The sequence below is a fragment of the Vicugna pacos genome, chromosome 9 (assembly GCF_048564905.1).
Source record: "Vicugna pacos chromosome 9, VicPac4, whole genome shotgun sequence".
In the NCBI taxonomy this organism is placed as follows: domain Eukaryota; kingdom Metazoa; phylum Chordata; class Mammalia; order Artiodactyla; family Camelidae; genus Vicugna; species Vicugna pacos.
The window spans coordinates 926,979-940,837 of record NC_132995.1 but is presented as its reverse complement, the minus strand read 5'-3'; the positions used below and the strand labels follow the sequence as shown (position 1 = coordinate 940,837).

The 13,859-nt window shown below is 41.3% G+C and overlaps 1 protein-coding gene across 1 annotated transcript in view; it reads left to right on the top strand.

Annotated features, from left to right (window-relative positions):
- Nucleotides 1-9,087, top strand: part of LOC107034743 (uncharacterized) — a 28,396-nt gene extending 19,309 nt beyond the window's left edge. The window contains exons 6-9 of the mRNA XM_072968858.1: nt 456-548; nt 1,012-1,170; nt 8,186-8,368; nt 8,590-9,087. Of these exons, the coding sequence (XP_072824959.1) occupies nt 456-548; nt 1,012-1,170; nt 8,186-8,368; nt 8,590-8,789 (635 nt within the window). The 3' untranslated portion in view covers nt 8,790-9,087. The remainder of the gene's footprint in view (nt 1-455; nt 549-1,011; nt 1,171-8,185; nt 8,369-8,589) is intronic.
- The last annotated feature ends 4,772 nt before the right edge of the window (nt 9,088-13,859 follow it).

The following is a 13,859-nucleotide window of genomic DNA, read 5'->3' as shown; positions in this document are numbered from 1 at the left end:
CACAGGACATGTAGATGCAGTGTGTGACTTTGGATTTAGTTCTGCACTGACAGAAAATACGAGTAAAGAGCTGTTGGTGGAGGGTGTAGCTCAGTGGTGCAGTGGATGCCTAGCACGCAGGAGGCCCTGGGTTCAATCCATCATAGTTTTGATTTTCACTTTCCTGATGATTAATGATATGGAGCACCTGTTCATGTGTTTGTTGGTTGTGTCTTCTTTGGAAAAATATCTGTTGAGATCCTCTGTCCATTTCTAATCAGATTCTTTGTTTTTTTGCTATTGAGTTGAATGAATTTTATATGTATATATATTGGATATTAAGCCTTTTTCAGATGTTCTATTTTCTCTCATTCATTAGGTGGCCTTCCCATTTTGCTGATGATTTTCATTGCTGGGCAGAAGCTTTTTAATTTGAGGTGGTCTCATTTACTTATTTTTGCTTTTGTTGCTTTTAGTGTCAGATGTAAAAATCATCACCGAGACCTGTCAAGGAGCTTACCGCCGAGGGTGGGTGCTTTCTTATCATCTGATCCCACCGACCAAGGGAGGTCCGTGCGGGCATTTATTTTGTGTTTTGTGCACTTACACATCCTGTATTCCTACCAAGGGATCTTCCCTACACATGATACTTGATATCATGGTGTCTGATAATTCATTCAAGAAACATGTTACCCTAGGCTTACTACTTGCATCCCCCTGTGTGTTTTTTCTAATCTGTTCATTCTCCAGATCTTCATTTTTGTGCCCTCAGTCCTCTCAGGAATCGTATTTGAGAGACAAACCCTTCCTGTTGACTGAGTCCCCAGTTGGCCCAGCTTCCTTGCATCATTTATTAGATCTCTGTGTCTTCTGTTCATCTTCCCATGGGATTTTCATTTGTTTCAAAAGTAACATCTTCCCTTCTGTTTCTGCCACTCACGTCAGATATCTTTATTACTTATTTTTAACAGCTTTCAGTAATTTGCACAATGTGTGAAGGTTTCCCCAGATAATCTCTACTCCCATTTGCAGACACTCTCACTGCAATCACAGTTGAAATGAGGATTACTTCCCAACCAAGAGATGAGGTCATAGAATCCCCAGCCTTCATCTCAAGGTTCAGATGCCCTTTGCCACACCTGTGCAGGTGCCACCCAGGCACCCACTGTCCTGACAGCAAATGCCAACCTGGTAAGTAGCTTTTCTGTTCAGGTAAGTATCAGATTCTTAGAAGGAGTGTAGCTCAGGAAATCCAGAGATAACTGTTTTCTTTTTAAAACTGGCTTTCTAGGGGCAGAGGGTAGCTCAGGGGTAGAGTGCATGCCTAGCATGCATGAGGTCCTGGGTTCAATCCCCAGTGCCTCCATTAAAAATAAACATAATTACGTCTGCCCCCCCAAAATAAAAATAATAAAATTGCTTGATTAAAAGAAAAGAATGAGAAAAAGATCACAAAAAATTGGCTTTCTAAGGTTAGAACACAGTAAGTTTAGGTGGGAGAGAGGGAGGGGGGAAGGAGGGAAGGAGAGAGGGAGGGGAGGGGGAAGGAGGGAGGGGAGGGGGAAGGAGGGAGGGGGGAAGGAGGTAGGGGGAGAGGGAGGGGGGAAGGAGGGAGGGGAAGGGAAGGAGGGGAGGGGGAAGGGGGAATTGGGGAGGGGAGGGGGAAGGGGGAGAGAGAAGGGGGAGAGAGGGGAGGGGGAACGAGGGAGGGGGAGGGAGGGGGAAGGAGAGGGAGGGAGGAGCTGGGGAAGGAGGGAAGGAGAGGGGGAGGGAGGGAGAGGGAGGGAGGAGCTGGGGAAGGAGGGAAGGAGAGAGGGAGGGGAGGGGGGAAGGAGAGGGAGGGAAGAAGGGAAGGAGGGGGAAGGGAGGGAGGGAAGAGAGGGGGGAAGAAGGAGGGAGGGAGAGAGAGAGGGGAAGGTGTCTCTTCAGGGCAACAAAGATGTGTGTCTGTTTCTGGGTTTCCCACTACTTCTTCCCCCTCCTCCCTGTTAAAGCTTTCTCTGAAATTTTCTCTCACTTACTCCTGACTAAACACAATGAACCTCATAGCGTTTAGTCAAAGGAATGTAACAAGCAATAAGAAAACAATGGTATATGAAGTAGGTAAGCAACATGGGGCTACTGTACAGCACAGGGACCTATATTCAGTATCTTGTAATAACCTAGAGTGGAAAAGAACCTAAAAATATATGTGTGTGTGTGTATCCATATCTGCTATGTAAATAATGCTGCAGTGAACATGGGGTTGCATGTATCTCTTTTAGTGTTTTCATTTTCTTTGGACAAATACTGAAAATATGTATATATATAAATATGAATATATATAAACTGAATTACTTTGCTCTACACCTGAAACTAACACAACATTGTAAATCAAATATACTTCAATTTAAAAAAAAGAAAGAGAGCAGGGAGGATATAGGTCAGCAGTAGAGCACATGTTTAACAAACACAAGGTCCTGGGTTCAATCCCCAGTACCTCCATTAAATAAACAACCAAACCTAATTACCCAACAAAATTTTTTTTAAACGTGAACAGTGGTGATCTCCCAGTCTGCTGTTGTTCAAGTGAAAGTTGCTGGTGTATGCAGTTTCCTGGGAAGAGGGGCACTTTATTATAAATAGACTATATGGTAATATGTCTCTAAAATTTCTGTCACCAGTAGAAAAGTGTTAACATTTATTTTCCATTTAGAGAGTGGAAAGCGTCACTTCTCTCTCATTTTTAAAACAGACTTAAAATAGTACATGAGAAATATGGCTGATAATTGTAGGGGGTCAGACAAAAGGAATGTATTTGAGTGTCAAGATACAAAGATGACCGTGAAATCCAGCTAGATAGGAAGCACATCTTGCTACTCCAATCCTCACATAAAATGTGTGAGCCATCTTCCTTCCAAGATGGCTCTTTGTTCAAACAAAATAAAATTCAGTGCAGAGACACTTTCTTATGGAGACGTTGACTTCCTTCTGAGAGCAGGAGGCACTTGATTGAGGTCCTCTGTATGTCTCCGTAGAACCGTGTAACCAGGGGAGATTATGAGCAATTATTATCTCTGTATTGTAGCAACAATTTAAATGACTTTCACTAACCACAGGCTCTTGTTGTGGGCTCTGTAATTGATAACTCACTTTTATCCATTGTAAACCCTCAGAAAAGTATCCTGTGTCTACACTTGTGACCATGATTTGTGCTTCATCTTCCACAACCATTCTATGAACCTAACTGTCCATTTCTTTACTGATAACAATTTGGCATTCAGTGATTCTATATGTTGAAGGAGCAGATTCTCTTAATTAAAATTAGGGTGGTTTTTTTTGTAGTTTTATTATTACTAGAAGAATTACAAGAACATTATCTTTTTTACTGGAATTTTTTAAAAACACCTTTGTTGTGCTGTGGTTCCTGTATAGTAAAGTACACATATTTCAAATGTACAATTTGATGAATTTTAATAGGTGTATACACCCATGAAACCACCACTACAATCAAGATAGCTAACATTTCCATCACTCCCCAAGAGACACTGTTTTTGAATTCCCAATTTATCCCTTCCCACCTCCTTTCGCCCTTGGTAACCAGAAGTTTGTTCTCTTTTGTAGGTAAGTTCATTTGAATCATTTCCTTTTTTTTTTAGATTCCACATATAAGTGATATATGGTATTTTTCTTTCTCTTTCTGGCTTACTTCACTTAGAATGACAATGTCCAGGTCCATCCATGTTGCTGCAAATGGCATTATTTTATTCTTTTTTATGCTGAGTATTATTTCGTTGCATATGTATACATACCACATCTTCTTTATCCAGTCATCTGTCAGTGGACATTTAGGCTGTTTCCATGTCTTGGCTGTTGTAAATAGTGGAGCTATGAACATTGGGGTGCATGTGTCTTTTTGAATGATATTTTTCTTTGGACAAGTAGGATTGCTTGATCATACGGTAAGTCTATTTTAGACCGCTGTGACCAGGCCCCACCTTTCCCCCTAGACTCCAGTGGCAGTGGCTACACAGGTGGGTCCGATTCAGTTAAATGCCGCATCCTCCCGGCCTTCACCGAGCTCTTCTCGTTCTGTGGTAGTTGTGATCTTCTCCGTAGTTCTCTTACAAGTGTCCTTTATTTATATTTATCCTCCGAAACCTTGGCTTTCTGAATTTTCAGATATGATGTGCTTGACCAAAAAAAAAAAAAAAAAAACCCCACAGAACTTCCACGTGCACTGCCCAGGTCAAGAAATGTGACCCCAGAAATCACCTGTACAGTCTTTCCAAAACAGTCATCCCCGTCCCCGGAGCTAAGGCGCTGTCTGATGTTACAAGTAAGCTTTTCCTCACTTTTCTTGATAGCCTTACCATCTATTTGGAAAATAATTTGATGACTGTAGTTCAGTTTTGCTCACTTGTTTTAAAACTTTTTTAGGAGTGGCATCATATTAGTATATGATGTATTTTCCTACACTTACACACTATTGTGTGATTTTTATTGATGTATTTCATGGCTATCAATTTATTTTCCTTTTTGTACAGGATTCTGTAGTTTGAATATATGAGTAAAATGTCTATAAGTTCTGTTGAAAACTTTTCTTTGGGGTTTTTTTTGGTATATGTTTTCAGCAGTTATAAACATTGCTACTGTAGTCAAACCAGCCATGTGTCCTGAGGTATATATATTAAATACATTTGTGTAGCATGTTAAAATTATTGTATTTAAATGAATATTTGTTTTTTGATCTTGTTTTTAACTTAGCTCTCTGAAATTATTATACTTAATCTTTTGACACACACATGCATTACATAAACTTACTGTTTTACAGTATACACACACTTAAAAAGCTTTCGTATTTTAAGAGATTGTACTCTTCCAGTAATTTTTATTTTACTGTTCAGTCATCGTTGGTGATTTTGGAAGAGAAAATGGTTATGATATTTTAAATCCTAACAGGATGTTTAGAGTGCAAGAAGGTATTTTCATGTTTAGGTAACTGAATAGAGGTTGGGTCGTATAGCTTGTTTCATTTCTCTTAAGTTGAGGCAGTCAGAAATGAGGTCCAGTTATCCCAAACTGCTGAAGGCCAAGCGCTTTTACTGTGATGCTAGCAACAACCCTCTTACCGGATTTTCAGTGTGTGGATTTTCAGTGTGTGGTCAATAAACGGTGGTTCAGTTCTCTACCCAGGAGAGAACAGCCTATAGGAAACTACAAGCAATCTCTCTGAACACTTATGGAAATATTTTAATGTCAAAACATGGATCAATATAAAAATTACACATTCTTGAATTCTCTTATATAATGTTACAGTTATTTCAAGTCAGAATTTATGGATTAAACTGGAATATACAAAATGATAACTTAAATTGAAGTATAGTTAGTTTCCAGTGTTGTGTCAATTTCTGGTGTATAGTATATTGCTTCAGTCATACATGAACATAAATATGCTCATTTTCATACACTTTTCCACCAGAGGTTACTACAAGATATTGAATAGAGTTCACTGCGCTGTACAGTATGAACTTGTTTATCTATCTTATATATAGTAGTTAGTATCTGCAAATCTGTAGCTCCTAATTTATGCCTTCCCACCCTGGTAACCGTAAGTTTTTTTTCTATGTCTGTGAGTCTGTTTCTGTTCTGTAAAAAAAAAGTCTTTTTTTTAAGATTCCACATATGAGTGATATCATATAGCATTTTTCTTTCTCATTTCACTTAGAATGACAATCTACAGGTCCATCCACGTTGCTGCAAATGATATTTTATTCTTTTATTCCATTCTACAAATATACCACATCTTTATCCAGTCATCTCAGTGGACATTTAGGTTGTTTCCATGTTTGTCTATTGTAAATAGTGCTGCTATGAACACTGGGGTGCAGGTATCTTTTTGAATTCATAGTCAAAGTATACTCAGTTACAATGTGTTAATTTATGGTGTACAGCATAATATTTCACTTACATATTCATATTTCATTCACACACATACAGACTTGTTCACTTTTTGTATATATATATTTTATTGAAGTATAGTCACTTTACAGTAATGTTATACTCATACCCTTTTCCACTGTGTTACTACAAGATACTGAAGCATGCACAAGGTCCTGGGTTCAAACCCCAGTAACTTACCTTCCCCTCCAAGAAACAAAACAATTTATCCCTCCCCACGTCCCAGTAACCATAAGTTTGTTTGTCGGCTTCTGTTTTGTCAATAAGTTTGTCTTTTCTTTTAAGAATGATGATCTCCAGGTCCATCCATGTTGCTGCCAATGGCATTACTTCATTCTTTTTTATGGCTGAGTAGGATTCCACTGTATAAATATGCCACAACTTCTTTATTCAATCATCTGTTGATGGACATTTAGGTTGTTTCCATGTCTTGGCTATTGTATAGTGCTGCTGTGAACATTGGGGTGCAGGTGTCTATTTTAATTAGGGTTCCTTCTGGATATATTGGTAAGTCTATTTTTAGTCAAAGTACACTCAGTTATATTCTTTTTAACCATAGATCACAACAAGATATTGAATATAGTTCCCTGTGCATTACAGTATGAACTTATCTATGATACATATATTAGTATCCTAAGTGGGGTATAGTTCAGTGTTAAACTGCATGCTAAGGTCCTGGGTTAAATCTCCAGTACCTCCTCTAAATAAATAAATGGTTATTTTGAATGTATCATATGGTAAGTCTGTTTTTAGTTTTTTGAGGAATCTCCAGACTGTTTTCCATAATGGCTGCACCAAACTGCATTCCCACTAGTGTAGGAGGGTTTCCTTTTCTCCATTTTTGAAGTGATACTTCAGTTGTGATTTGCATTCCTCTGATAATTAGCAATATTGAGCAGTTTTTTATGTGCCTATTGGCCATTCATATTGCTTGTTTATATCTTCTTCCCATTTTTGGATTGGATTGTTTGAGAAATTAAGCCCTTGTCAATCTCATCTTTTGCAAAATATTTGCTCTTTTCCCATAGGTTTTTTTTTTTTGGTAAGACAGTAACTTAATATAATGAAAGAACCAACTGTTACCTATGGGAAAAGAAGAATGTATTATCAGGAAGAAACACAAGAGCTGGAATGAAGTGGAAGTGTCAGCAACAGAGCAGTACAAAAATCAGACTTAATTTTGGTATTTGTGGCACATGACCTGCCACAACCATAGTCTGGTGTAGCCATTATGGAAAACAGTCTGGAGATTCCTCAGGCTAAAAGGATGCTATAATCCAGCAATCCCACTCATTCAGAGGTTCCCCCTGGACATGATCTCTTATTCAGCTGTACTCACACAGGAATGTGACAGGATTTGCATGTTTTTTCCTACTTTGGGGAAAGCCTTTTCTCACAATACCCACTTGACTTTATATGTGGTTGGTTTACCCTTGAGCCTTTAGCACCACTTTTATTAACTATTAATTGCTAATTAATTACTCATTCATCTTTGTATCACTGATGAGAATTAAAGTGACATGAGCCTGCTCCTCCCGCAGTTTGCACTTAGGCAGAACTGTCCCTCATGGCCCTTGCACTGGTGAGTGTCAGGTGTTCTGGAACTTTTAATTCCAGTCTTCCCAGCTTTGGTGTCTGTACAGCAACCTACAGGCTGAGATGTGAAAGGTGTCTTAGGTACAGGGGTTAGTATGCACCGATGCTCGGAGATGCGGTTGAGAAGGGAGTGTCTGTTAATTAAATGTCTGGTGAGCAAGGGTCAGAGGCCTAGTAGTGGGTTTCTCTTCTCATTTAGATCTTAATAGGTTATCTCGTGCAGAACAGACTAGGGAAAAGGAAGGCGAAGGTAATGGTGAGGGTAGGAGAATACTTGTTGGCTACTAGATTTGTTTTTAAAGTAGGTCTAATGTGAAGGGGGTCACAGATGACTCCAAAGTTTTTGCCCTTTGCACATCAACTGGGATGGGGAAGGCAGTGGGAGTAGTTTTTCAATGAGAATATTACGAATTGGGTTTTGGCCATGCTGAGTTTCAGATGGTCCGGAGACTCCCAAGTATGAGAGACAAGTGAACATGCAGAGCTAGAGTGCTGGGGAGGGCTTCAGGTTGCCAAGAGGAAGAGAAAGTCCAGTGAGTGATATGCATGCGGAGAAGGTGTGTGAATGAACTCCCCTGGGGCCCTGGCACTAGGAACTTAGAAGGATGGGCCCAGGTTTGTTTGTGGGGATGTGATCCTGGGGACTCTCGGGCTCTTTCTTACCTTGCAGGAAAGCTGTTTGTCCCCCTGCTGATCAAGGAGGCAGAAAGAAAATACAGGCTGGAGTTGGGGGTACTTAAAGAGAGGCTGCTCATAGACACATCTGTCCCCCTCATCACAGGGCGTTGGGCCTTGGAGACTGCGAGACCCCTGTACCATGATGTGATGTTGGAGAACTTGGTGATTTCACTAAGTAAGAACAGCATCCTGGGCTGGGCTCTGCACACATCTGTTACTGCTTCCCTGTCCCGTGTGTGTGTATATATACTGCCTCCTTTCACAAGTAGCTCAAAAGTTTTGGAGTTAGTCTGGCGGGTTCCATCAGTCTCAGCTGTTCCCTGCTAGCAACCTCAAGGTTCTGTACCCTCCGCCCAGTACTGACTGCTCACTTGTCCCATCTTTTCTTTCCCTTAGGACTTACATCTTCAAAGTCCAATGTTGTCCAACTGGAGCTGGGAGGAGAACCCTGTGTGCTTCCTTTCCATCATTGCATAAGTTTCTACTCCAACTTCCAACCCTGGCTTATCCCTCACACCCCTCCTGATTGGTCCATCCCATCACTCTCCAGTATTGGCCTACACTTCATGTCCTTAAATACCAGCTCCTCTCAGTGACAGTCGAGTTTCCTGGGCCTGGACATACCCTTCCACACAGCACACACGGCCCTGTTGCAAACCATTCCTGGAGGAGTGAGTTGTGGACCTCTGGCCCCTCCCTGTGCCACACAGAGTAGAGGACAAGGAGACGGGCCACAAGTAAATTCTTCGAAGACAGACCTCCACCCAGAAGAAGGCGGTTTCCATCTAGCTGAGGACCTGGGAACAATCTCTGGCAGAAATGAATGACTACCCTTCTGCATTCCTGTACCTTCCCCCTTCTCTTATTATTAATAAAAGATGTGTTTTGCCAGTGTCCCTGATATACATACTCCCAACTGTGGGCAGTTTCAAACTATTACCAGAACTAAACTCACTTCAAGAGGCAAGATGCCCTTAGAGAGATTGATCACATAAAGATCAGGGTGGTCTTAGGTGTAGGGAAAGATGATAGGTAGAGAAAAGGTGATTGTAATTGATGTGCGCAGCTGTATCCCATGGCATGCTTAAAAATGGAGGCCCTTAACGAGATCCCTGCACAGGCCCAGTGGTTCCTGAAATGCAGGGTTTGATAAAGCTTTTGCACAGGTGTACACTTCTGAAACCAAAAGTTTTTTCCTTAACCTATAAAATTGGCATTAGAATATTTTTTCAACTCAAATTACTGGGTCATTTTTGCATAGGCCCTACCCCCACATTCCTTCTGTTTCTAGACCACTCCCTTACTCAATTAATACTTTGGTCAAATATCCTTCCTCTGTATGGTAGGATTTCTCTCTGCCTGTCTTTACTAGGAGACTTGTGAGTACATTACTAGGCATACATAGATAAGTTCAAACTAATCCCATCTCAATATTCCTCATCACATTTACGTAATACCAAATAAGGTAATGTTTACAAGGTACAGGATGAGGACACAGACATCTTCACGGGACGTTTAATCGTCTTAAAAATGTGTTTAAAGTATATTCAATTCCATACACAGAGGGGACTCTAATTCAAAAAGACACATGCACCCCTAGTGTTCATTAAAGAACCTGCGTGTGTATATACACTATATATAGTGTGTACATACAGTAGAGTACCACTCAACCGTAAAAAAATTAGTGCCATTATGTAGCAACATGGATGGACCTGGAGATCATCATCTCTAAGTAAACCAGCCAGAGAAAGAAAAATACCATAGGATAACCACTCAAGTGGAATCTTAGAACACACACAAATGAAGTCACCTACAATACAGAAACAGACTCAGACTCAGACGGAGTAAACAAACTCCTAGTTACCTGGGGGGAAAGGGATAAATTGGGAGTTCAAAATCTGCAGATACACATATAAAACAAATTTCTTCTATATAGCCCCAGGAACTGTTCACGGTATTTTCAATATCTTGAAAAAGGATACGAAAACAAACATGTACGACAGAAACACTGCTGTACACCAGAAACTGAGGTAACGTTGTACATAAACATACTGCAATTAGGATATGAATGACCTTTTCAAAAATTCTAATTTGTCACTTCCTGGGGTCCTCTACCTGATAGATTTGCCACCTTCTCAATTTCTCCTAAATTGGATCCGATACTGTTTAACGTGCTGACCATTGCTGGGGAAATGATTAACAAAAAACCTGCCAACCCAGGAAGTCTCCACAAAGTCAGGAGAGAAAGAAAACAGCTTTACGGGCATCTTCATTGTATAGTCAAGAAGGCAGAGTTCTCAAGATAAACCTAGTCTTTTAGTGAGAGCATCACTTGTTACAGTTTATCCTAAATGTGCCTGGGAATCTAGGGGATGTTCTGCGGTAGCTCTTCGCTTTTTATCCAAAGGAATTCTGGAATTTCTCACCCATCTGTCTATGTCGGGACAGGTAGGAGGGGCCTGCCTTCATCTTTTCTTTCCATAGAGGTGGCGCCAAATCTTTAGAGAAACCCTTAGTTGGGGAGGATATAGCTCAAATGGTAGCGTGAATATACAGTATGTAGTAATGTTACTAGGTTCACTCCCCAGTCCCTTCAAAAAAAAAATTAAGTATATAGACCTCATTAGCCCCCAAAATTAGTTTAAAAAAAAACTCTTAAAACCCGATTTTAAAGGAAGATATTTTCACCTATTACAGTTTGGGGGAGCCCTGGGGGCCGGGCTGCAGCGCTAACTTGGGGAGAACGAGTGACCACGCCTGGCTCCGGGGCAGCCCGGCCCCAGCGCTGCGCCCCCCGTATGCTCTGCCCGACTCACGTGGACCCGCGTGAGACGGAGCGGCCCGGGTGCGCCTCCACGGGTCTCCTGCGCGGGCAAGCCCGTTCCATCAGGGTCTCCGGATCCGGACTCGGGACAAATTCCGCGGAGGCCCCTCCGCCCACCGTGACCCTCTCGAGTCCAACCTGAGCTCGTCGCGCCCTCCGCGGGCCTCCCCGCCCGGCCCAGCCGGTTCTCACCTCCGGAGTACCGGCTTCCGGACACGTTCACCCTCACCTCTCCAGCAGAGGCCGGGCCCCGGTCGGTCTCCTCACCCGGAGGAGCCCCGCGGAGGCTGCTCTACGGGCCGGACGGCCCCTCACCCGAGCCCCGGAGCCCGACGGGGGCAAGTCCCCGCAATCCTACGGATCCAATCTCCGGCGAGAGCACATCGCACACCCAATCCTCAAGGCCGGGATGATCCTGCCCGCGCCGCCGAACTCTCGGAACTCTGACTCGGGCACTGCGACAGAATCCCTCCCTTTGCGAAGGACTCCGGAGCTCGGGAGGGAAGCGATAATGTAAAAGTGGCCGCCAGGCGGCGCTCGACAACCGTCGCGAATGTCAGTAGGACGGGTCCGGATCGCGGGGCGGCGAGGGCCCACCGCTAGACGCCCGGATGCCCGACCTCGTCCCGGCCCACCTCCCAGCGCGTCTCACGGCCCCGAGTTACAAACCCGCAGCCTGGGACTCCAGAACGTGCGTTTTCTGTAGCGGGGCGCTCACTGCTAGTTCTTCGGGCCTCTGCAGTCATGAAGGCACAGCCCCGGTTCTCTCAGCTTCCTGACCTCTCATGGGACAGGTTTCCTACGTCCCTACTTGGCACACTGGGCCTCTCATGTCCCTGGGGAACTTCAAATGGCATTAGTCTCTCCGGTCCTCAGTCACCTCCATAAATTAAATCCCTGGGAGCACATTCGTACACAGTTATAAATCTGGGAAGAGATTTAAATAAAATATTTAGCTTTTTGAAAGATTTATATACATCCCAAAGGGACAAAGAATTTACAATTATTTGCTAAAGGAACATGGATAGATCTGGAGATCATCATTCTAAGTGAAGTAAGCCAGAAAGAGAAAGAAAAATGCCATATGATATCACTTATATGTGGAATCTAAAAAAAAAAAAGGGACACAAATGAACGTACTATTTTTAACTTAGGTGATTGATTTTGTGAATATACATAAGCACATTTGACTGTCCTTTATGACTGGATTACTGCATTCTGTTGATTTTTATTTTGTGGTTGGCTTTATTCCTTTGATAACAATGTAAGTTGAAAAAGCTAAAGCTGTAACTGTTCTTAGAAACAATGAACAGTACACATGTGTAAATGTTAAAATGTATGTATGTGCTGTATATTGTATATATGTATTTGCATGCAGTATATTGTATATGTGCAGTCAAATTGCAACAATTCTACTTAATAAAGGTGAAAAATGAGGGTGAAAATTTGCTAAGGGAAATGCTCTAAGAGTGGAGAAAGTGCTCTACTTTTTTTTGCAAAAGGGAGACTTTATTCTTAATTTGCTTTGACTATTATACCTATCCCCCATATTTCCTGTAAACTAGATATTGATGGGATGGGGAATTCAGGTCTAGTGCCGGTGGACATCTGTGCCATTTGACACTCCTGGAGATACACAGGGTGTGACCAGTGTGTGAATATTCACTAGGCAGCAGTAAGCAGGGAAGGGGTGGAGTTAAACTGGTTAAACCAAAGTGTGCTTTGTTTTCCAGAAATTGTTAAGTTGCAGAAAGTTCCAAATACCAGATATTGTGAAAAGGTTACAGCACATCCCAGTGAACATAACACAGTAAAACCAAACAACCTAGGGAACCTAGAGTTCCCTGTGCTATACAGTAGGTCCTTGTTGTTTATCTGTTTTCTGTATAGTGCTGAGTATCTGTTAATACCAAACTTCTAATTTCTCTCTCATCCTCTTTTCTCTTTTGGTAACCATAAGGTTTTTTGTCTGTGAGTCTGTTTCTGTTTTGGAAATAAGTTCATTTATCTTTTTTTTTAAGATTCCACATATAAGTAATATATTTGTCTTTGTCTGACTTACTTCATTTAGTATGATAATCTCTAGGTCCATCCACGTTGTTGCTAATGGCATTATATTATTCTTTTCATGGCTGAGTAATATTCGTGTGTGTGTGTGTGTGTGTGTAGATATAGATATAGATATCTTTCAACTTATTTATCCATTTATCTGTTTATGAAAAATTAGGATGCTTCTATGCCTCAGCTAGTGTGAATAATGCTTCTATAAACATTAGATTCTATGTACTTTTCAAATTACTTTTGTCAGGATATATGCCCAGCAATAAGACTGCTGGATCATATGGTAAATCTATTTTTAGCTTTTCAGCAAACTTCATAAGAAATAATGTTTACTTAGTACTTCTGACCATGTTTTTGATTGGATTGTTTGGGTTTTTTTACATTGAGTAGCATGAGCTGTTCATATATTTAGGATATTGACCACTTATTGGTCATATCACTTGCAGATATTTTCTCCCATTCCATAAGTTGTCTTTTTGTCTTGTCAATAGTTTCCTTTGTGGTGCAAAAGCTTTTAAATTTAATTAGGTCCCATTTGTTTATTTTTGCTTTTACTTATTTTGTGCTAGGTAACAGATCAAAAAATATTGCTACAACTTATGTCAAAGAGCATTCCACCTATGTTCTCTTCTAGATATTTTCTGGTTTCAGGTCTTATATTTAGGTCCTAAATTCATTTTGAGTTTATTTTTGTATATGGTGTGAGGTAATGGTCAAATCTGTTTTACATGTGGCTGTCCAGTTTTCCTGGCCCACTTCTGGAACAGATTGCATTTTCTCC